The sequence below is a fragment of the Leucoraja erinacea genome, chromosome 28 (genome assembly GCF_028641065.1).
Source record: "Leucoraja erinacea ecotype New England chromosome 28, Leri_hhj_1, whole genome shotgun sequence".
NCBI classification, from domain to species: Eukaryota; Metazoa; Chordata; class Chondrichthyes; order Rajiformes; family Rajidae; genus Leucoraja; species Leucoraja erinaceus.
Genome location: NC_073404.1, coordinates 3,253,785 through 3,278,728, shown reverse-complemented (window position 1 = coordinate 3,278,728; position 24,944 = coordinate 3,253,785). Strand labels below are relative to the sequence as shown.

At 48.4% G+C, this 24,944-nt stretch overlaps 1 protein-coding gene across 1 annotated transcript in view; it reads left to right on the top strand.

The window, feature by feature from the left end:
* LOC129710518 (TLC domain-containing protein 3A-like) overlaps nucleotides 1–24,440 on the top strand; it is a 38,941-nt gene extending 14,501 nt beyond the window's left edge. The window contains exons 3-6 of the mRNA XM_055657534.1: nucleotides 795–878; nucleotides 3,862–4,063; nucleotides 20,099–20,194; nucleotides 23,276–24,440. Coding sequence (XP_055513509.1) covers nucleotides 795–878; nucleotides 3,862–4,063; nucleotides 20,099–20,194; nucleotides 23,276–23,527 — 634 coding nt within the window. The 3' untranslated portion in view covers nucleotides 23,528–24,440. The remainder of the gene's footprint in view (nucleotides 1–794; nucleotides 879–3,861; nucleotides 4,064–20,098; nucleotides 20,195–23,275) is intronic.
* Nucleotides 24,441–24,944: the final 504 nt, after the last annotated feature.

Here is a 24,944-nt window from a genome sequence, read left to right as displayed (position 1 = left end):
ATGTTGTCAAGCTGGAAAAGGTGCGAGGATGTTGCCAGGACTTACAGGCCTGAGCTATAGGGTGAGGTTAAGCAGGCTGGGATTTTATTCCTTGGAGCAGAGGAGGATGTGGGCTATCTTATAGAGGAGAACCAGAGGACATAGCTTTGTGAGAGGGGAAAAGATTTAATAAGAATCTGACGATAACGTCTTTTACACAAAGGGTGGTGGGTGTATGGAACGAGCTGCCAGGGGAGATAGTTGGGGCATGTACTATCGTAACGGAAAAAGGATGGATTAGAATAAGAATAGGTGACAGGATAATTCGGCCCTTTACCGCCATTCAATATGATCATGGCTGATCATCCAACTCAGGTACCTGCCTTCTCTCCATACCCTCTGATCCCCTTGCCACAAGGGACATCTAATAAATATAGCCAATGGGCCTCAACTACCCTCTGTGGCAGAGAGTTCCAGAGATTCACTACTCTCTGTGTGAAAAAAGTTCTCCTCATCTCGGTTTTAAAGGATTTCCCCCTTATCCTTAAGATAGGACAGGACAGGTTTAGAGGGATATGGGCCAGACGTGGGCAGGTGGGACTAGTATAGCTGGGACATGTTGGTCAGTGTGAGCAAGTTGGGCTGAAGGGCCTGGTTCCACGCTACTATGACTAAAACAGGAGCAGACTCAGTTGGGATAGTGTCCACGATGTCCACGTTCAAGTCAGTAAACAAGCGTGCACGTCCGTGACTAAAACTGGAATTCCGGGTGAATCCTCGAGTGACGTCCTCTGTCCCTGTTTGTTTCTCACCAGAATCGTCTCGTCCATCCAAGCCACGTTGGCAGTAATCACCGGCGTGGTCATCACATCCACTTGCAACCACGTGATGAAGGACAGGTGAGAACGGTCCAGTTACAGTGTGACTTCACACATCGGGGAGCTGCTCCCTCTGGCACAATATAGACAGGCTGTTACATGGAATGATCAGCGATGAACCAGGCCAATCTGCCTAACCACGGTCAACCCTCGTTATAACAGACCATATGGGGGAAGAAATGCCGATTGTTCGCTATAAAATCATGTATAAAATCATGAGAGGAATCGATCGGGTAGATGCACTCTTGTCCAGAGTAGGGGAATCGAGGACCAGAGGACATAGGTTCAAGGTGAAGGGGAAAAGATTGAATAGGAATCCGAGGGGTGTCTTTTTCACACAAAGGGTGGTGGGTGTATGGAACAAGCTGCCAGAGGAGGCAGTTGAGGCTGGGACTATCCCATCGTTTAAAAAACAATTAGACAGGTACATGGCTAGGACAGGTTTGGAGGGATATGGACCAAGCGCAGGCAGGTGGGACTAGTGTAGCTGGGACATGTTGGCAGGTGTGGGCAAGTTTTGTCCCCCATTGATATGACTGCCGGGCTCTGGTCAGAATCGTGGACCCTCGTCACTGGGAGCCCAGTGGGACCTCGCCCATCACACGGATCACAGTGGCCCAAGATGGCCGCCCGGCACCACCTCGTTCAGCTCAGTTCAGTTTATTGTCACGTGTACCGAGGTACAGTGAAAAGCTTGTGTTGCGTGCTAACCAGTCAGCGGAAAGACAATACATGGTTACAATCGAGCCATTTGGACAATAGACAATAGGTGCAGGAGTAGGCCATTCGGCCCTTCGAGCTAGCACCGCAATTCGTGATCATGGCTGATCATCCACATTCAGTACCCCAATAAACAATAGACAATAAGTGCAGGAGTAGGCCATTCGGCCCTTCGACATATTTTACAGTGTACAGATGCATGATAAGGGAATAATATTTATTGTAAGGTTAAGGCAGTAAAGTTCGATCAAAGGTAGTCCGAGAGTCACCACCGAGTAGATGGTAGTTCAGGACAGCTCTCTGGTCGTGGTAGGATGGTTCAGTTGACTGGTAACAGCCGGGAACAATCCGTCCCTGAATCTGGAGGTGTGCGTATTCACACTTCTGTACCATTTGTCCACCGGGGCTGGGGAAATGCCACAAGCTTTGCCCCTGGTGCTGATTCCAGCATTCAGAGATCAAGAGCAAACCGGGAGGCGTGGGATGTTGGGGAGGCGATGTCCTACTCAGTGATATCCCCTCCACCAACTGCCCAACCGAAGTTCAGGGTGAAGTGACATCGACCTTAACTCCGTTTGTCCATCACTGTTATAGTGAAGGGCAAGGCAGGCAAACGTAAGGAAGCCTGACTGACGAGGGATATAGAGGCATTGGCTAAGAATAAAAAGGATGCATGGGACAGGTATAGGCAGCTGGGATCAAGTGTATAAGAAGGAACTGCAGATGCTGGAAAATCGAAGGTAGACAAAAGTGCTGGAGAAACTCAGCGGGTGCAGCAGCATCTCTGGAGCGAAGGAAATAGGCAACGTTTCGGCACGAAACGTTGCCTATTTCCTTCGCTCCAGAGATGCTGCTGCACCCGCTGAGTTTTTCTAGCACTTATGTCTACCTGGGATCAAGTGTATCCCTGGAAGAGTTTTGGGAACTAAGAAGCAAAGTAAACAAGGAAATCAGAAGGGCAAACAGGGGCCAGGAGATAGCTCTGGCAGCATTGAGGACAATCTCAAGAGATTTTATAAATACATACGGGGGGGTGAAGGATAACTAGAGAAAGAGTGGAATCAAAGCGGTCACCTCTGTGTGGAGCCACAGGAGATGGGCAAGGTCCTCAATGCGTATTTTTTCTTCTGTATTCACCGAGGAGAAAGACAGGACGGAGGAACTCGGGGCAGTCAATGGAAGTGTCATGAGAGCAGTCAGTGTTACCGTCGAAGAAGTACTGAAGGTACTGTCGTGCATGAAGGTAGACAAATCTCCGGGGCCTGATCATATATATCCGAGGACATTGTGGAAAACTAGAGAGGAAATTGCGGGAGCCCTGGTTGAAATTTACGAGTCGTCTCTAAATGCAGGAGAGGTGCCGGAAGACTGGAGGGTGGCAAATGTTGTGCCTCTTTGCAAGAAGGGCTGCAGGGAAAATGCTGGGAACTATAGGCCAGTGAGCTTAACATCTGTAGTTGGAAAGTTACTCGAGAGTATTCTTCGGGATAGGTTATACAGGCGTTTGGATGGGCAAGGGCTGATTAGGGATAGTCAACATGGGTTTGTGTGTGGGAGGTCGTGTCTCACAAACCTGATTGAGTTTTTTGAAGACGTGACCAAAAGGTAGATGAGGGCAGAGCTGTAGATGTTGTGTACATGGATTTCAGTAAAGTATTCGATAAGGTTCCGCATGGTAGGCTGCTCTGGGAGGTTAGATCCAAGGAGAGATAGCTGAATGGATAGAAAATTGGCTTCATGGAAGGAAGCAGAGGGTGATTGTGGAAGGTTGCTTCTCAGACTGGAGGCCTGTGACTAGTGGTGTGCCTCAGAGTTTGGTGCTGGGCCCATTACTGTTTGTTATCTATATCAATGATTTGGATGAGAACATACAGGGCAAGTTTGCAGATTATACAAAGACAGTGACTGAACAAGATGATGCATATAGCACTAACAAAGGCACAAAGTGCCGGTGTAATTAAACATTTATGTTTAAGAAGGAACTGCAGATGCTGGAAAATCAAAGGTAGACAAAAATGCAGGAGAAACTCAGCGGGTGCAGCAGCATCTGCTTGTATTTCTTGTATATTAATTGGCTTCAGCATAGACTGTAAATTGTCCCTCGTGCGTGTGTAGGATAGTGCCTGTATATGGGGGTCGCTGGTCGGCACAGCCTCAATGGGCCGAAGGGCCTGTTTTCATGCTGTTTCTCCAAACAACTAATTGCACAACAAACTAATGTATACAATACTTCAAGACTATTGTATTATTGAAGATTAATTGTGTATGTGTCCTTTGTTCCCAGCCATTGGATTTCCAAGGACTATATACTGTTTGGAAGTCCTTACATGGTGTATGATATATATGCCATGTATCTGTGTCACTGGTACAAGTACAATGGAAAGTCCAATTCATCCTTCCGTTTAGTGACAAGCTTCTTGAAGAAGAACCCTTTGATTATCCTACACCATCTTGCCCTGTGCCTTGTCTGCTTCCCCATTGTATTGGTAAGTTTTTACCTCCGTTGCTTGTGTTAGTTAGTTACTTCGTTTAGTTTATTGTCACGTGTACCGAGGTACAGTGAAAGCGTTTTTGCTACGTGCTAACCAGTCAGCAGTAAGTCAGATTACAATCGAGCCGTCCACAGTGTACAGATACAGGATAAAGGGTGTAACGTTTAACTAGATAACGTCCTGTAAAGTCCAATTAAACATTCATTCATTCATTCATCCATTCAGATAGTCCGAGGGCCTCCAATGAGGTAGATGGGAGGTCAGGATCGCTCTCGGGTTGGTGATAGGATGGTTCAGTTGCCTGATAACAGCCGGGATAACAGCAGGTGAACAGAGGGATCTAGGAATAACTGTGCATAGTGCCCTGAAGGTGGAATTTCATGTAGATAGGGTGGTAAAGAAAGCTTTTGGCGTGCTGGCCTTTATAAATCAGAGCATTGAGCATAGAAGTTGGGATGTAATGTTAAAATTGTACAAGGCATTGGTGAGGTCAATTCTGGAGTATGGTGTACAATTTTGGTCGCCTAATTATAGGAAAGATGTCAACAAAATAGAGAGAGTACAGAGGAGATTTACTAGAATGTTGCCTGGGTTTCAACACCTAAGTTACAGAGAAAGAAAGATAGGTCTTTATTCTCTGGAGCGCAGAAGGTTAAGGGGGGACGATAAAGGTCTTTAAAATGATGAGAGGGATAGACAGAGTTGATGTGGACTAGCTTTTTCCATTGAGAGTAGGGAAGATTCAAACAAGAGGACATGACATGAGAATTAAGGGACAAATGTTTAGGGGTAACACGAGGGGGAACTTCTTTACTCAGAGAGTGGTAGCTGTGTGGAATGAGCTTCCAGTGGAAGTGGTGGAGGCAGGTTCATTTTATCATTTAAAAATAAATTGGATAGGAATATGGACGGGAAAGGAATGGAGGGTTATGGTCTGAGTGCAGGTAGATGGGACTAGGTGAGAATAAGTGTTCGGCACGGACTAGAAGGGCCGAGATGGCCTGTTTCCGTGCTGCAATTGTTATATGATTATACGGTTATATGGGAAGAAACTGTCCCTGAATCTAGAGGTGTGTGTTTCACTTCTGTACCTATTGCCTGATGGGAGAGGTGAGAAGAGGGAGTGGCCGGGGTGAGACTGGTCAAGTCAAGTCAAGTCATGTTTATTTGTCACATACACATACGAGATGTGTAGTGAAATGAGAGTGGCGATGCTCGCGGACTTTTGTGCAAAAAGACAAATAACCAAACAACCAAACAAACTATAAACACAATCATAACACACATATACCTTTACATAATAAATGATGGAAGGAAAAACGTTCAGTAGAGTTAGTCCCTGGTGAGATAGGCGTTTACAGTCCGAATGGCCTCTGGGAAGAAACTCCTTCTCAACCTCTCTGTTCTCACCGCATGGCAACAGAGGCGTTTGCCTGACCGTAGCAGCTGGAACAGTCCGTTGCAGGGGTGGAAGAGGTCTCTCATGATATTGTTGGCTCTGGAGTTGCACCTCCTGATGTATAGTTCCTGCAGGGGGGCAAGTGAAGTTCCCATAGTGCGTTGAACGCACTATTCTCTGCAGAGCCTTCTTGTCCTTGGCAGAGCAATTCCCAAACCAGATGGTAATGTTCCCGGACACGATGCTTTCCACCGCCGCCGCTGCGTAGAAGCACTGTAGGATCCTCGGAGACACTCTGAATTTCCTCAATTGCCTGAGGTGGTAAAGGCGCTGCCTTGCCTTACTCACTAGTGCTGAGGCGTGTGATGACCATGTCATATCCTCAGAGATGTGGACTCCCAGATATTTAAAACAGTTCACCCTATCCACAGGATCCCCATTTATCCTCAATGGAGTGTACGTCCTCGGATGATGTGCCCTCCTAAAGTCCATGATCAGCTCCTTCGTTTTTTTGATGTTCAAGAGGAGGCTGTTATCCTGGCACCAGAGTGCTACATCAGCCACCTCCTCCCGGTAGGCCCTCTCATCATTGTCTGAGATCAGGCCCACCACCACAGTGTCATCAGCAAACTTAATTATTGAGTTGGAGCTGAACCTAGCCACACAGTCATGTGTGTACAGGGAGTACAATAGGGGGCTGAGGACACAACCCTGGGGCGATCCTGTGCTCAGGGTGAGGGACTTCGATGTATTCCCTCCCATCTTGACTACCTGGGGCCTGGCGGTGAGAAAGTCCAGGACCCAGGCACACAGGGAGGTGTTGAGCTCCAATTCCAGTAGCTTCCCGGCCAGTCTGGTGGGGACTATCGTGTTGAAGGCTGAACTGTAGTCTATGAACAGCATCCTCACGTAGCCCCCCTTCTGGCTGTCCAGATGGGAGAGAGTGGTGTGCAAGACCTGGGAGACCGCATCGTCTGTGGACCTGTTCGGACGGTATGCAAACTGCAACGGGTCCATGTTCCGAGGGAGGAAGGCGCAGATGTGATTCTTCACCAGCCTCTCAAAGCATTTCATGACTACCGAGATAAGGGCCACCGGACGGTAGTCATTCAGACAGGCAGGGGAGGCATTTTTTGGTACCGGTACAATGATGGATTTTTTGAAGCAGGCAGGGACCACGGACTTGTCCAGGGAGAGGTTGAATAATGTAGTGAGCACTGGAGCTAGCTGCGTAGCACAGAACTTGAGTACTCGCCCCGAGATGCCATCGGGGCCTGCAGCTTTTCTTGTGTTCACCCGTGTCAGTGCCCTCCTCACGTCGTGCTCGGACAGCGAGAATGTTTGCACATTCCTCCCTTCAGCTTCGTTAGCCAGCCCGCTGGCGGTATTGTCGATAGTCGGCAGACCTGGGGTGGTGTTGCCCCTCTCGAAACGAGCGTAAAAGGAGTTCAGGTCATCAGCTAGGGAGGTGCCGGCACATGCGGATGAGGGAGGGGTGCTCCGGTAGTTGGTTACAATCCGTAGCCCCTGCCACAGGCTTCTGGTGTCCTGCTGCTCCATCTGTAACTCCATCTTGTCCCTGTACCTTCTCTTTGCGTCCTTCACCGCCCTTCGCAGTCGGTAGGACTCTGCCTTGTAGACGTCCATGTTTCCTGATGCCAGGCCCGAGTTGTAGGCAGCGGTGCGAGCATTCAGGGCCACACGAACAGACCTGTCCACCCAGGGTTTTTGGTTCGGAAAGGTGCTTACCCTTACCGTGGGGACGATGTTGTCGGTTACTGTTGCGATGAAGTCCGTGACTGCTTCCGCGAACTCACTGACGTCACTGGAACTTGCTTCGAACATATTCCAGTCGACATCACTCAGTGCATCTTGCAGCATGGCCTCTGACTGGTCGGACCACCGCTTTACGTCCCTCGTCTCTACCGCTTCCCGAACTATCCTCTGTTTATACTCCGGCAACAGGAAAATGGCAGCGTGGTCAGATTTTCCTAGGGGAGGGAGTGAAACGGCCTTGTAGCCTTTTCTGAACGGTGTGTAGCAGTGGTCCAAAGTTCTCTCCCCCCCCCCTGGTGGCACACGTCCTTGATTATGCTGGTGTTTTTCAGCATGCGGTAGAGAGTGGCTCTCAAATCCAATGTCCCTAATGCATGTATTTGCCTCACCTATCTGTCCCTTGTTAAATTACATCTCGTCCAGTGTCATTTCATAGTTCATGAGAAGCAGCTTTTAAGTTTCCACCTGTGACACTCGGTACATGGATTGGAAAGGGATATGGGCCAAACGTGGGCAAATGGGACTAGCTTACATAGATGAGGCATCTTGGTAGCATGGACAAGTTGGGCCGAAGGGCCTGTTTCCGTGCTGTATGACTCTATGAGTCTGACTACCTTTGATTGTTGAGGATATAGACAGGATATAGTCTTTACTTGAGGAATTAAAGAGACACCCGTCCCCCAAGGTATTTAATACGTAGAATTTAACTTAATTCAACAAATATTCTAAATTGTCAAATGTACAAAAGGGAAGAATAACAAGCAGAGCTCAATTGCCGTTACTTTTAAGGGTGGCTGAGCAATAATGTGGAGCCAGGTTAATCCTTTAGAAAGATTGGGTAGCACAGTGGTGCAGCGGTAGAGCCACTGCCTTAAGGGCCTGTCCCACTGTACGAGCTAATTCAAGAGTTCTCCCGAGTTTCCCCTGATTCGAACTCGGAGAATTACGGTAATGGCCGCTCGTAGGTACTCGGGGCTCTCGTGGACATTTTTCAACATGGTGAAAAATCTTCACGAGTCTTCATGAGCTTACCGCGTTTCCCGAGTACCTGCCATTAGCGTTACGAGCCGCGAAGAGACGTCCCCGAGCTCCGACGTACCCGCTACGTACATTCTACGTGCTGACCACGACTTTGATTTTTTTGTTAAACTCGGGAGAGCTCTTGAATTAGCTCGTACAGTGGGACAGCCCCTTAACAACGCTGGAGATCCGGGTTCGACCCTAACTACGGGTGCTTGTCCGTACGGAGTTTGTACGTTCTCCCCGTGACCTGCATGAGTTTCTCCGAGATCTTCGGTTTCCTCCCACGTTCCAAAGACGTGCAGGTTTGCAGGTTAATTGGCTTGGTGTAAATTTAAAATTGTCCCTAGTGTGTGTAGGGTGGTGTTAATGTGCGGGGATCGCTGGTCGGTGCAGAGTCGGTGGGCTGAAGGGCCTGTTTCCGTGCTGTATCTCTAAACAAAACTAATCTAAACCAAATCTCAGGTAAGTGGGTTCTGGAATATCTCTTCTTCACAAACATGTTTTCGAATGCAAGATAATTTTGTGGAGCGTAAATAGATCTTGGGTTTAACAAAGGGAAAATGGCTGAAGGATAATGGAATTGGAAGATATTGGTAACACTATAGAAAGCTGCCCTTTCTCCTTGCTTCATATCTCATCTCATCACAGCTGGTAGAGCCGTTACCTCACAGCAACAGAGACCCGGGTTCGATCCTGACCTCGGCTGCCGTCGGTGCGGAGTTTGCACGTTTTCCCTGCGGCGGCTTGGGTTTCTTCCGGGCGCTCCGGTTTCCTCCCACATCCCAAAGTAGATGAATTGGCCCTCTGTAAATTGCCCCTAGTGTGAGGAGAGTGTTGTGGAAGTGGGTTAACACAGAACTAATGCGAGCAGGTGCCCGATGGTCGGTGTGGACTCAGTGGGCCGAAGGGCCTGTTTCCATTCTGTATCTTTCAATCAATCACCCTTCACACTACCCCAACAACTGAATAGCCAATCAATAAACATGCTCCAGCTCCCACCTCCCCCACCCCCTGTAAAGTGCCAACTTGATGCAGCTTTATAGGACTTTGGTTAGGATGTATGTGGAGTATTGCGTACAGTTCTGCTCATCCCATTACAGGAAGGATGTGGAGGCTTTATAAAGAGTGAAGAGGAGGTTTGCCAGAATGATGCCTGGATCAGTTGCTTTTAGCAACAGGGAGAGGTTGGACAGACTTGGATTGTTTCCTCTGGAACGCCGGAGTTTGCAGGGAGATCTGACAGAAATATATCAAGTTATAGGAGGCATAGATAGGGTAAACAGTCAGAACCTTTTTTCCCAGGGCAGAAGAAAATATCAAATTCTAGAAGGCAGAGCTTTGTAGTGAGAGGGGCAAAGTTTAAATAAGTTGTGTGGGGCAATTTTTTTTAACACACAGAGTTAAGAGTGTCTGGGGTGATGAAGGCTGCTACATTAGTGGCATTTAAAAGACTTGGATAGGCAGATGTATATACAGGGAATAAAGGGATGTGGGTTTTATGCAGGTACAGAAACGATGGCCATGGCATCATGTGTAGGAAGGAACTGCAGATGCTGGTTTATGTATCTACCAAAGATAGACACAAAATGCTGGAGTAATTCAGCGAGTCAGGCAGCATCTCTGGAGTAAAGGAATATGTGACGTTTCAGTTCAAGACCCTTCTTCAGACTGCGAGTCGGGGGTAGAGGGAAACTAGAGGTTTGAAAGGGTTCAGAACAAATCACTGATGACAATGGAAAGGTGGAGCCCACAATGGTCCATTGTTGGCTGTGGAAGAGGTGATAATTGAAGGGACGCGAACAGGGAAACTAGCAGGACGACCAGAGTGGGGGAGGAGGGTGAGGCACAGGCATAGTGGGCTGAAGGGCCAGTTCCTGTGCGGCACTGTTGTGTGATCTATGTATGGATGGGGTTCCAGTGATCAACAGGACCTTGGCAAGGCGCTGACACGACACGGAGACAAAATTAGTGAAGTCAATTCTCGAAGTGGAAATAATCCGCAAAGACATGTCCAACATGTACTGAGAAAAATAGATTTTTTTAAAGAACTATGTAAAACCCAAACATAAAAAGCTGTATAAAAAGTGAAATGTTCAAACTGAACTACACAAGATTGTCTATTGTGTAAGCAAAGCCGAGGCAGTTTTGGAATGCTAGTGTTGAGACGTTAGTTACAGATGGTGCGTATGGAAGCATGTAATCTCGGGAAGGTTTATCAAATCTGTACACAGGAACGGTGACAATGGGAGTTTTAGAACACATGTTCCTGAGAAGAATAGTTTGTTCATCCTTCACTTTCCCTCCCACTTTCTGGGCAAAACACATTATAACTCCCACACTAGCTCTCATTGGCATTAAGGGATTGATGCTAAATCACATTGCCCGATAAAATTCCTTGACCCTGTTGACGGCCTGGACACTTTGCTTTAGTTTTTAGTTTTAGAGAACAGCACGGAAACAGGCCCTTTGGCCCACAGAGTCCACGCTGACCAGTAATCCCCACACATTAACGCCATCCTAGGTAGACAAAAGTGCTGGAGAAACTCAGCGGGTGCAGCAGCATCTATGGAGCGAAGGAGATAGGCAACGTTTAGGGGCAGAAACCCTTCTTCAGACTGAAGGGTTTCAGCCCAAAACGTTGCCCGTTTCCTTCGCTCCATAGATGCTGCTGCACCCGCTGAGTTTCCCCAGCACTTTTGCCCACCTTCGATTTTCCAGCATCTGCAGTTCCTTCTTAAACACTATCCTACACACACTAGAGCCAACTTACACTTTGGCGCAGCGGTAGAGTTGCTGCCTTACGCCCGACAGAGACCCGGGTTCGATCCCGACTACGGGTGCTGCCTGTACGGAGTTTGTACATTCTTCCCCGTGACCTGCGTGGGTTTTCTCCGGGTGCTTCGGTTTCCTACCACATTCCAAAGACGTGCAGGTTTGTAGGTCAATTTGGCTTCGACAAAAATTGTAAAATGTGCCCAGTGTGTGTAGGATGATGCTAGCGTGCGGGGTGATCGACGGTCGATGCGGCCTCTGCTGGGCCGAAGGGCCTGTTTCCACGCTGGGTGTACAAACTAAACTGACCTTAAATCAATGTTCTCTGAACATGCTCGTGACTAAGGGGGGGCAAGCTGATGGGGCATGTTTTAACGTATCCCTGGAACGCAAGTATTGTGCCAGCGACAGCGTGCCAGAACTGATAGCGGAGTTTGCGTGCCTCACCCCTGGACTAGCGTTTGAACCTGCAGCGGCTCGGACCCGTGGGATGGGAACGCAGCCAAGCTGACAAATAACAAAGGACTCTCTCATCCAAAAAGCAATATTATTATCTTCATCATCATGCGAGCCAAAATTCTTGGGTTATTACCGAGTGTTTACAGTAGTTGAGTGGCTAGAAAATTCAAATTTGTTGCATGCATTTTGTGGGATTTTGTGGAAATTGATAAATAAGAGAACGCACATTTTCATCCTTTCAAACTGGAGATGGACCTCTCATAGTTAAACCCATGGCATATTCATTAGTATTAACCCAAGTTATGAGGCTTGCATGCATTCAACAAAACCTGGTCCCTATTTGGTCTGGACACATATTTATATTTAAGAAAAACAAAGTGCTGGAGGAACTCAGCGGGTCAGGCAGCCTGTGGAAGGAATGGACAGGCGACTTTTCACGTTGAGACTCTCCTTTTGGCTGATGTAGTTTACAGAGTCACAGATAGAGTGATACAGTGTGGAAACAGGCCCTTTGGCCCAACTTGCCCACACCGGCCAACAATGTCCCAGCTACACTAGTCCCACCTGCCTGCGCTTGGTCCATATCCCTACAAACCTGTCCTATCCATGTACCTCTCTAACTCTTTCTTAAACGTTGAACTATCTCCTCTGGCAGCTTGTTCCAAACACCCACCACCCTTTGTACGAAAAGGTTACCCCTCAAATTCCTATTAAATCTTTTCCCCCTCACCTTGAACCTATGACCTATAGTCCTCGATTCCCCTACTCTGGGCAAGAGATTCTGTGCATCTACTCAATCTATTCCTCTCATGATTTTAGACACCTCTATAAGATCACCCCTCATTCTCCTATGCACCAAGGAATAGAGACCCAGCCTACTCAATCTCTCCCTATAGCTCACACCCTCTAGTCCTGGCAACATCCTTGTAAATCTTTGAATCCTTTTCAGATTGACAATATTTTTCCTATAACATGGTGCCCAGAACTGAACACAATATTCTAAATGTGGTCTCACCAACGTCTTATACAACTGCAACGTGACCTCCCAACTTCTGTACTCAATGCTCTGACTGATGAAGGCCAATGTGCCAAAAGCCTTTTTGACCACCTTATCTACCTGTAACTTGACCTTCAAGGAACCATGCACCTGTAGTCCTAGATCCCTCTGCTCTACAACACTACCCAGAGGACTACCATTCAATGTGTAGGTCCTGCCCTTATTAGACTTCGCTAAATGCAACACCTCACACTTCTCTGTATTAAATTCCTCAGCCCACCTGGCCAATCGATCCAGATCCTGCTGTAATCTTTCACAACCATCTTCACTATCTGCAAAACCACCCACTTTTTTTTAATCATTTCCAAACTTGCTGATCTTGCCCTGTATGTTCTCATCCAAATCATTAATATAGATAGCAAACAGTAACGGGCCCAGCACCGAACCCTGAGGCACACCACTAGTCATAGGCCTCCAGTCCGAGAAGCAACCTTCCACCATCACCCTCTGCTTTCTCCCATGAAGCTTTTTTCCTACAGTATCCATTCAGCTATCTCTCCTTGGATCCCATGCGATCTAACCTTCCAGAGCAGCCTACCATGTAGAACCTTGTCCAACGCCTTACTGAAATCTATGGGTAATTATAGTTTAGTTTTGTTTAGAGATACAGCACAGAAACAGGCTCTTTGGCCCACCAAATCCATGCCGACCAGCGATCTCCGCACATTAACACTATCCTACACTCACTAGGGACAATTTATGTTTATACCAAGGCAATTCACTTACAAAAATGTACGTCTTTGGAGTGTGGGAGGAAACCGAAGATCTTGGAGAAAACCCGTACAGGGCACTGGGAGAAACTCTGTAGAGACAGCACCCGTAGTCGGATCGAACCCGGGTTTCAGGTATTGCGAGGCAGCGAGTCTACCGCTGCGCCACCGTGCCGCCCTTACGTGAGATAAAGCTGGAAAAGAGGGGCGAGGAGAGGACAAAGCTGGGCAAGTGATAGGTGGATACAGGTGATGAGAGGGGGTGGTCTCTTGTGTCTGTTCTGGCATTAAGTAGCAACTCTGCCAAATTGTAAACCATAGCCCCATTCACAAATGTATTATTTACTCATTCACATCCACCTTGTACATCACCGACTCAGACGTAATCGTGGACATGGCGGTGAGTAAGTTTGTAGATGACGCAGATTGCTGGAGTCGTAGACTGCGAGGAAGGCTGCCAAAGGATACAGCGGGATAGAGATCAGCTACAGAAATATGGGGAAATGGCAGATGGAATTTAAACCGAGCATGTGTAGTTGTTGCTCTTTGGATGGTCGAATGCAAGGGGGAATTAATGGCAATGCCCTCAGCAACACAGATGTACAGAGGGTTGTTGGAGATCAAGTCCATTATCTCTGAAAGTGGCAACACAAGTAGATAGGTGGCAAAGGAAGGCATTGGAGCAGGCCCATCAACTCCGCCATTCAACCATGGCTGATCTATCTTTCCCTGTCAACCACATTCTCCTGCCTCCTCCCCATCACCCCTGACACCCGTACTAATCGCGAATCTATCAATCTCTGCTTACCCAATAATACGCAGTACAAATGCCAGTTAAAATAATTGAGCGGGATATCGATCAGCCATAGAAATGGGCTGTGAAATGTTCCTGTGCAGTACTGTTCTATGTGGAGGGAGGAACTACAGATGCTGGTTTAAACTGAAGATAGATGCAATATGCTGGAGAAACTCAGCTGGTGCAGCAGCATCTATGGAGCAAAGAAAATAGGCAACGTTTTGGGCCGAAACCCTTCTTCGGACTTTCGGCCCAAATGTTGCCTATTTCCTTCGCTCCATAGATGCTGCTGCACCCGCTGAGTTTCTCCAACTTTTTTGTCTACCTTCGATTTTCCAGCATCTGCAGTTCCTTCTTAAACACATATATATGTATTTATATGTGGGATGCATCCTACTTTTGCATCCTACAAGCTAGGGGCAATTACTTTTCCCACAGAGGCCAAGTTACAAGCCACTACAAAGCCACACGTCTATGAGATGTGGGAGGAAACCGCAGCACCCGGAGGAAACCCATGCGGTCACAGGGAGAATGTGCAGATTCCACATACAGACAGCACCCGAGGTCAGGATCGAACCCGGGTATCTGACGCTGTCAGGCAGCAACTCTATTGTTGCGCCACTGTGCTGTCCCACACAAACACTCCTTATACAAACAGTAAGACAGAGCAAGTTAGCGCAAGTTGGCGAATTCAAGATTTGGTGTTGAGTCCTGCAAGCTGTAGCGTGCCTGCGGTGTGGGCCTATCAGTCTATGCTGGGGTGGTGTTGTAACATCACTCGAGGCCACAGGCAGAGATCAGAGAGGGAGAGGGATCATGAATCAAAATAGAGACACGAGGATCTGCAAATGCTGCAAGAGAGCAGCACGGTGGCACAGTGGTGGAGTTGTTGCCTCACGGCGCCAGAGATCTGGCTACGGGTATACGGAGTTTGTACGTTCTCCCCGTGACCGCGTGGGTTTTCCCCGGGTGCTCCGGTTTCCTCCCACACTGTAAAGATGTACAGGTTTAGAGGCAAGTTGGCTTCAGTAAACATTGTAATCGGCCTGTCCCACTTAGGCGATTTTGCAGCAGAGTGCCAGTGACTGTCAGAGACACACACGCACGCGGTGTGTGAAATTCACACGGTGCAAAGCCAAGGTGATACAGACACACACCGCGATGAACAGGAAGGTTGGCGCTGTAATTAAGACAGCTAGCACAGTGTACGGTAAGTCCTTTAAAAGAGGGGAGAAGAGAAGGGGAGAGAAGGAGTGGAGACACTTTTAACAAATCAGATAATGTTTAATAAGCCAGAGATACGCAGCTGTGAAGCTCGGCGGACATTTAACATTACCGGTCGGTTATCCTCTGTTCTGAAAACTCGTGCTTACGTTTTTTTCCCCCAATGAGCCAATAAAATGCCCGTTCAGTAAAAGCGATGAACTAAAACTACCTAGTCTACCCATAACTACATGGTGACCCCACTACAACTACACCTACAACTACAGGATTATTGATTTTCTCCATTGCCACGAAATTTTTGGTCGGAGAAAATGTTCAAATGTTGAATAATTTGCGGCAACCATTCTGAGGCCGCGACTAGTTCCCAGAATGCGGCAACTCCTCGCGACCGTGAAGGGGACTCACCAGAGACCCCCAGCGAACATGTGGCGAGCGCAGAGTCTCCTGCACTCGCTTAAAAAGTCGCCTAAGTGGGACAGGTCCATAAGTTGTCCCTGGTGTGTAGGATAGTGCTAGTGTATGGGGCGATCACTGGTCAGTACAGACTCTATGGGGTGAAGGGCCTGTTTCCGCGCTGTATCTCTAAAGTCTGAACGCAAGGTGCTGGGGTAAACCAGCGGGTCAGGCAGCGTCCGTGGAAGGGTAAAACGTAGACAGAAGGAACTGCAGATGCTGATTTACTAAAAAAAAAGGCACAAAGTGCTGGAGTCAGGAAGCACCTCTGGGGGAATATGGATAAGCAGGATAGGACCCTTCAGACTGATTGTGGTGGAGGTGGGACAGAACCTGGCAAGTGATAGGTGGATGCAGGTGAGGGGGGTTTAACTGTTAGATGGGGGGTCAAAGCCAGAGATGAAAAGAAGAGAAAGGGCTGTAAGTTAAAGAGAGAAGAGGCATGGAATGTGAAGCCAGATGAAAGGGGGAGGAATGGGATAGTCAGTGTAGTCGGAGGAATGGGTGCACCCCAACAGTATGAAGTGGCGCAGCGGTAGAGTTGCTGCCTCTCAGCGCCAGAGACCGGGGTTCCATCCTGACCATGGGTGCTGTCTGTACAGAGTTTGCAAGTTCTCCCCGTGACCTGCGTGGGTTTTCTCCTGGCGTTCTGGATTCCTCCCACACTCCAGACATACAGATTTGTAGGTTGATTGGCTACTGTAAGTTGTAAATTGTCCCTGGTGTGTGTAGGATAGGAGTGGTCGGCTCGCACTTGGTGGGCAGAAGGGCCTGTTTCCGCACTGTTTCTCTAAAACTCTGGTAGGACAAATAAACAAATGGAGTGACAATAATAATGCTACTTCCTCCAAAGTTGTGCGGCTTTGTAGGTTAATTAGCCTCCGTTTTAAAAAGCCTTGCCACTAGAAACATAGAAATTAGGTGCAGGAGTAGGCCATTCGGCCCTTCGAGCCTGCACCGCCATTCAATATGATCATGGCTGATCATCCAACCCCCTGATCCCCTTAGCCACAAGGGCCACATCTAACTCCCTCTTAAATATAGCCAATGAACTGGCCTCAACTACCCTCTGTGGCAGAGAGTTCCAGAGATTCACCACTCTCTGCGTGAAAAAAGTTCTTCTCATCTCGGTTTTAAAGGATTTCCCCTTTATCCTTAAGCTGTGTGTAGGGAGTAGATGAGAAAGTGAGATAAGGTGGAACTAGTGTGAATCAATGGTCAGCGTGGACCTGATGGGCCGAAGAGCCTGTTTCCATGCTGCATCTCTGAACTAAACATCAAATTTGAATTAAACTATACAAATCTATTCATAAGGTCATACGTGGACTGATTGAGAGTTTGGGTGGGTCTGTGCACAATTCCAAATGCATTATGTTGGCTGAGGTTGTTGAGGAAATGAGAGTTAAAAAACAATGCTCCCACTGTTTTGGCTTCGTTTCAAACCAAGGACCAGCTAATTCCATTAAAGATTAACCCCCTGTTTTGTTTGCCAAAATACAGGCAAATCAACGTACAATGTTTGACGCGGGTGATTGGGCAAAGGGATATCATGTTCATATGTTATAGGAGCAGAATAAGGCCATTCAGCCCTTCATGTCTACTCTGCCGTTCAATCCTGGCTGATCTATCATTCCCTCACAACCCCATTCCCCTGCCTGCTCCCTGTGACCCCTGACACCCGTACTAATCAAGTATCTAGTGTCAAGTAGCTGACAATGTCCAGCAAGTGGGAGGCTTTTAAAAGTGAGAGAGGGAGAGGTTAGGCAGACAAAAATGCTGGAGAAACTCAGCGGGTGAGGCAGCATCAATGGAGCGAAGGAAATAGGTGACGTTTCGGGTCGAGACCCTTCTTCAGACTGACGTGGGAGGGTGGGGGGGTGGGAAGAAGAAAGGAAGAGGTGGAGACAGTGGGGCCGTGGGAGAGCTGGGAAGGGGAGGGGAAAGAGGGAGAAAGCAAGGACTACCTGAAATGGGAGGTCAATGTTCATACCGCTGGGGTGTAAACTGCCCAAGCAAAACATGAGGTGCTGCTCCTCCAGTTTGCGGTGGGACTTACTCTGGCCATGGTGGAGGCCCAGGACAGAAAGGTCGGACTCAGAATGGGAGGGGGAGTTGAAGTGCTGAGCCACCGGGAGATCAGGTTGGTTAACGCAAACTGAGCGGAGGTGTTGGGCGAAGCGATCGCCAAGCCTGCTCTTGGTCTCACTGATGTAGAGCAGCTGACACCTAGAGCAGCGGATGCAATAGATGAGGTTGGTGGAGGTGCAGGTGAACCTCTGTCGCACCTGGAAAGACGGCTTGGGTCCTTGAATGGAGTCGAGGGGGGAGGTAAAGCGACAAGTGTAGCATTTCCTGCAGTTGCAAGGGAAAGTGCCAGGGGAGGGGGTGGTTTGGGTGGGAAGGGATGAATTGACCAGGGAGTTACGGAGGGAGCAGTCTCTGTGGAAAGCCAAAAGGGGAGGAGATGGGAAGATGTGGCCAGTGGTGGGATCCCGTTGGAGGTGGCGAAAATGTCGGAGGATTATTTGTTGTATGTGACGGCTGGTCGGGGTGGAAGGTGAGGACACGGGGGAATCTGCCCTTGTTACGAGTGGGGGGGGGGAGTGAGAGCAGAGTTATGGGGTATAGAAGAGACCCTGGTGAGAGCCTCATCTATAGTAGAAGAGGGGAAACCCCGTTCCCTAAAGAATGAGGACATCTCCGGAACACCCCATCCTGGGTGCAGATTCGGCGTAGACGGAAAAATTGGAAGTAGGGGATAGAGTCCTTACAGGAAGCAGGGTGGGAAGAAGTGGAGTCCAGATAGCCATGGGAGTCAGTGGGTTTATAGTAGATGTCGGTCAATAGTCTGTTACCTGTGATAGAGACAGTGAGGTCTAGAAACAGTAAGGAGATGTCGGAAAAGGTCAAGGTGAATTTGAGTGCCGGATGGAAGTTAGTGATGAAATGGATGGTCAGTGAATTCAGCATAGGTGCAGGAGGTAGCACCAATGCAACCGTCGATGTAGCGGAGGTAGAGTTCGGGGACAGGGCCATGGTACGCCTCGAACAAGGATTGTTCGAAGTACCCTACAAAGAGGCAGGCATAGCTGGGCCCATGCGCGTGCCCATAGCTACGCCTTGGATTTGGAGGAAATGTGAGGAGTCTAACGAAAAGTTGTTACGGTTAAGGACCAGCTCCGCTAGGCGGAGGAGAGTATCAGTAGACGGCGATTGGTTGGTTCCGTGGTCGAGGAAGAAACGGAGGGCTTTAAGACCCTCCTGGTGGGGGATGGAGGTGTAGAGTGACTGGACATCCATGGTGAAGATGAGGGAATGGGGGCCTGGAAAACGGAAGTCATGGAGGGAGGAGACGAAGAGCGTATGGGTGTCTTGGACATCGGTAGGGAGGGATTTGACCGGGGGGGGTGGAAAATAAGGTGGAGTCGAGGTATGTGGAAATAAGTTTGGTGGGACAAGAATAAGCAGAAACAATGGGTCTGCCAGGACAGTCAGGTTTGTGTATTTTGGGAGAAGGTAAAATCCTGCCGTGCGGGGCTGGGGAACGATGAGGTTGGAGGCTGAGGAGGGCAGGGAGCCGGGGTTGATGAAGCCAGTGAGGGGGGTACTATGGATGCCAGGCTGTGGTCACAATACAAAAGGATGCCTGGGTCAGATCCACACAGCTGGGAGGTGTCAGGGGGCAAGGCAGGAGAATGGGATTGAGAGGCAAAGATAGATCAGCCATGATTGAATGGCGGAGTAGATGGCCTAATTCTGCTTCTAGAAGTTAAGGAAGAATCCGCCAGAGGGGGTAGTTGAGGCAGGTACTATCATAACATTTTAAGATACATTAAACAAGTACATGGATAAGACGGGTTTAGAGAGATGTGGGCCCAACGCTGGCAGGTGGGACGTTTAAATGGGGCATGTTGGGCTGAGGGGCCTGTTTCCACGCTGTAACCGGTCTAACATGTCAGTAAACACAATAATCGAGGATAACAAGACTCAATAACCTAAAACAACCCAATAAAGCCCAGAGTCTTTAGTGTAACCAAGACAGTACATAGTTTGCAGTTTAGATAGTGTTGTGTCGTGTACAAGAAAGAGCCTGATGGTTTTTAGTAAGAAGCTAGTCCTGAACATAATGGTCACGGTTTTCAAGCTCCTGTACCTTCTTCCCGATGCCAAGAGTGAAATGAGTGCGTGGCCATGGTTGTGTGGGTCGCTGATGATGCTGGCTGTCTTTTTGAGGCATCGACTCCTGTAGATCCCTTCGATGGTGGGGAGGTCAGTACCTGTGATGGACTGAAGGGCCTGTTTCCATGCTGTGTGACTCTGACTCTTAACAAGAATGTTTTTTTTCCCCCCCAACGTTCAGTTTTATAGGAAGGGCCTCGGAGATTTCTTCCTGGGATGTCTACTCCTGGCAGAAATGAGCACGCCGTTCGTGTCTCTTGCCAAAATACTTCGCCAGGTTAGTATCGTTGACAGATGAAGTGGAAAACAAATGTTGCAGAGTGTTGATACAAGATCAGGCAATGGGTAGGCAGTCAGAACCTGTATCCCAGGAGGGAAATGGCAAATACCAGAGGGCACAGCTTGAAGTTGAGAGGGGCAAGGTTTAAAGGAGACAGCACAGGGACGGTACAGCGGGTAGAGTCGCTGCCTCACAGCGCCAGAGACCCAGGTTCAATCCTGACCTCAAGTGCTGTCTGTGTGGAGTTTGCACGTTCTCCCTGTGGCCATAGGGGCTTCCTTCTGGTGCTCCAATTTCCTCCCACATCCCAAGGTTTGTAGGTTAATTGGCCTCAGTGAATTGCCTACGGTGATCAGGGCGTGGATGAGAGAGTGGGATAGCATAGAACGAGAGTGAACGGATGATCAATGATCAGCATGGCCTCGACAGGCCGAAGGGTCTATTTCCGTGCTGAACTAAAGAGATGTGCGGGGGGGGGGGGGGGGGGGGGGGGGGGATTGTTTTAAACCACGGAGAGGGGGGTGGGTGCCTGAAACACAGGACAAAGTTTCAAGGAGATGTGCAGGACAAGTTTTAAAAAACCACAGAGTGTGGTGTGTGTTTGCAACGCACTGCCAGGGGCGGTGGGCACGATAGTGGCATGAAAGAGACGTTTGGATAGGCACATGGATATGGAGGGATATGGATCATGTGCAGGCAGATAAGAGATGGTCTTGGCACCATGTTGGGCACAGACATTGTGGGCTGAAGGGCCTGTTCCTGTGCCGTACTGCTCTATAATTCAATCATACTTTAATATCACGTTCCGGGTCGGGTGAGCAGGCGTAGGGAAGGGCAGTGGGACATCTCTCCGCTTTTTTTTTCACTTCTACGTTAGTTCAGAGGTTTTTCTTTTTTCTTTTACGTATCTTTTTTGAAATTCTTTCTTTTCTTTTTCCTTTCTTCTTCCTTTCCCTTCTTTCCTTATTTCTTTTTTTCCGATTTATGTATTAGTTTATAAAACGTTAAAACTGAAGCTGTACGAAAATTATATAACTGTTATGTCGATTACTTTCTCCTTGTACAATTGCTTCTAATAAAATAAACAAATAAATAGATAAATAGATATCATGTACCTACGCTACCCCTCAGATTCATGCAGTAAAGCTCTGTGTTGTGTACAACCAGGTTAAATCATGCAGCAGACCATACAAAAGTTCACCGTACACCACACGAGCATCATGCCTTCCCCCCCCACCGGGTCCCCTCTACATAGAAACATAGAAATTAGGTGCAGGAGTAGGCCATTTTGCCCCTTCGAGCCTGCACCGCCATTCAATATGATCATGGCTGATCATGCCCAACTAAGTATCACGTACCTGCCTTCTCTCCATACCCTCTGATCTCCCTTGGCCACAAGGGCCACATCTAACTCCCTCTTAAATATAGCCAATGAACTGGCCTCAACTACCCTCTGTGGCAGAGAGTTCCAGAGATTCACCACTCTCTGTGTGAAGAAAAAAGTACTTCTCATCTCGGTTTTAAAGGATTTCCCCCTTATCCTTAAGCTGTGACCCCTTGTCTTGGACTTCCCCAACATCGGGAACAATCATCCTGCATCTAGCCTGTCCAACCCCTTAAGAATTTTGTAAGTTTATATAAGATCCCCTCTCAATCTCCTAAATTCTAGAGAGTATAAACCAAGTCTATCCAGTCTTTCTTCATAAGACAGTCCTGACATCCCAGGAATCAGTCTGGTGAACCGTCTCTGCACTCCCTCTATGGCAATAATGTCCTTCCTCAGATTTGGAGACCAAAACTGTACGCAGTACTCCAGGTATGGTCTCACCAAGACCCTGTACAACTGCAGTAGAACTTCCCTGCTCCTATACTCAAATCCTTTTGCAATGAAAGCTAACATACCATTCGCTTTTTTTACTGCCTGCTGCACTTGCATGCCTACCTTCAATGACTGGAGTACCATGACACCCAGGTCTCGCTGCATCTCCCCCTTTCCCAATCGGCCACCAGTTAGATAATAGTTCTGCTTTCTCGTTTTTGCCCCCCACATGGATAAACTCACATTTATCCACATTATACTTAAATCTGCCAAAACATTTGCCCACTCACCCAGCCTATCCAAGTCACCTTACATCTTGGCGGACCCCCTGCCAGGGCCCCCATTGTTCCCCGCTGCTTCCCCCTTTCGTTCTAGGTGCCTCCCCCAGCCGGGTCGTCCTCCTCCACTGGGTCCCCCCCCCCCCTCTCGTTCCCGACAGCCCCGCCATGTAGCTGTCCGATGGCCCTCCTCACTCTAGTCACAAGTTCAGCCCAACTTGCCCACACCGGCCTACATGTCCCATCCAAACTAGTCTCACCCGCCTGCATTTGGCCCATATCCCTCTAAACCCGTCCTATCCATGTACCCGTCTGATTGTTTCTTAAAAGTTGCAATAGCACCAGCCTCAACTACCTCATCCGGCAGCTCGTTCCGTACACCCACCATCCTTTGTGTGAAAAAGTTACCCCTCAGATTCCTATTAAATCTTTCCCCCTTCACCTTAAGCCTATGTCCCCTGGGTCTCGATTCCCCTACTCTGGGCAAGAGATTCTGTGCGTCTACCCGATCTATTCCTCTCATGATTTTATACACCTCTATAAAATCTCCCCTCATCCTCCTGTGCTTTAATAGACAATAGACAATAGGTGCAGGAGTAGGCCATTTGGCCCTTTGAGCCAGCACCGCCATTCAATGTGATCATGGCTGATCATCCCCAATCAGTATCCTGTTCCTGCCTTCTCCCCATATCCCCTGACGGAGGAGGGAGAGATAGATCAGCCATGATTGAATGGCGGAGTAGACTTGATGGGCTGAATGGCCTAATTCTACTCCTACAATACAATACAATGGTTTATGAGCTTATGACTCCGCTATTTTTAAGAGCCCTATCTAGCTCTCTCTTGAAAGCTACCTTTTAAGGCACAGAGTCCCAGCCTGCTCTTTTCGATTCTCTGTGTCTACCTGATCTATTCCTCTCATGATTTTATACACGCTTTTGTAGAAGATGGGTAATACACTCTTTTTACCGTTACCAACAGTTGAAGAAGCAGGACACGATGTTGTACAAGATCAACGGGATCATGGTTCTGGCGACCTTCTTCATCTGCCGGATCCTGGTGTTCCCTTTCATGTATTGGGCCTACGGCCGGCAGTACGGCATCCCGGCCTACAGGGTGCCTTTCCACATCCCTTGGCACTGCACCGTGGCCAACGGCCTGATCATGGCCCTGCAGCTCCACTGGCTCACTCTAATCGTCAAGAAGGCAGTGAAGGTCGTCAAGGTCGAGTGAGCCCGCGGCTGGATTCCCCCCCCCCGGCACCATCGGCATTCCCTGCACTCCCGCATGGGAGCCGGGGACCACCTGTTCAACGCTGGAGTAACTCAGCGGGACAGGCAGCGTCTCTGGAGAGAAGGAACGGGTGAGGTTCCGGGTCGAGACCCCTCTTCACCTTGGCTACCGCAGGGCACCACGATCGATGGTTGCCGTGGTCATGGGCGTTGCCATGGTCACCGGCTCCTCTTGGCCCGAGCTCTGTCTCCAGACAGAGGGACCTGACAGATATGGAAGGGTAAAGTGTGAAAACGAGAGATCAAAGGGAGGGGCCAAGATCAATTCTATTCTAGTCAACATTTTCCTTCCCCTTCCATATCTCCGTGTCTCCCTCTCCCCTGACTCGCAGTCTGAAGAAGTGTCTCGACCTGAAACATCACCCATTCCTTCTATCCAGAGATGCTGCCTGTCCCGCTGAGTTACTCCAGCATTCTGGGTCTATCTTCGGTGTAAGCCAGCATCTGCAGTTCCCTCCGATGCATTTTGTCTACCTGTTCAAGTGTGACCAGTTGCTTGTACTTCTCCAGTATTTCATGCTGTGTCATTGTTGTGTTGGGATCATTGTTTGGAGGCTGCAGCCTCACCCACTGCTGCACTGAATGAGGCATTCATCAGAAAGTCAGCACACTTGAATTCTTGACACAGTACCAGCTTCCTAACAATACACAGGGCCGATGAATTTACCTACATTTGTATTGTGTTGATTTCAATAATTCTGTAGCAGCAAATTTAAAGTTGTTTTTAAAAGTTATAAACCAGCCTTTCACCAACTTAGACTTAAGATGGTGGAGGGTCGTGGATATAAACTCGGATCTGTGCAGTTTAAACCTTTTTTTGTGATAATTGATAATAAATATTTTTATAAATCAAATTCACTTTTCCGTATCTTTTTCCACGCAAAGGGTGGTGGGTTTATGGAACGAGCTGCCAAGAGGAGTTAGGCTGTTACCATGGCAACGTTGAAGGAAAATTTAGACAGGTACATGGATAGGACAGGTTTAGAGGGATGTGGGCCAAATGTAGGTAGGTGGGACTAGTGTAGATGGGGCATGTTGGCCGGTGTGGGCACGAAAGCCCTGTTTCCATGCTCCATGACTCTATAAGTTTAGTTTAGTTTAGATACAGCGTGGAAACATGCCCTTCGGCCCACCTAGTCCGCACTGACCAGATATCCCCACACATCAACACTAACCCTACACACACTGGGGACAATTTTACATTTATATCAAGCCAATTAACCTATAAACCCATATGTCTGTGGAGTGTGGGATGAAACCGAAGATCTCGGTGAAAATCCACGCGGGTCTCAGGGAGAACATACAAGCTCCATACAGACAGCACCCGCAGTCAGGATCAAACCCATGTCTCTGGCGCT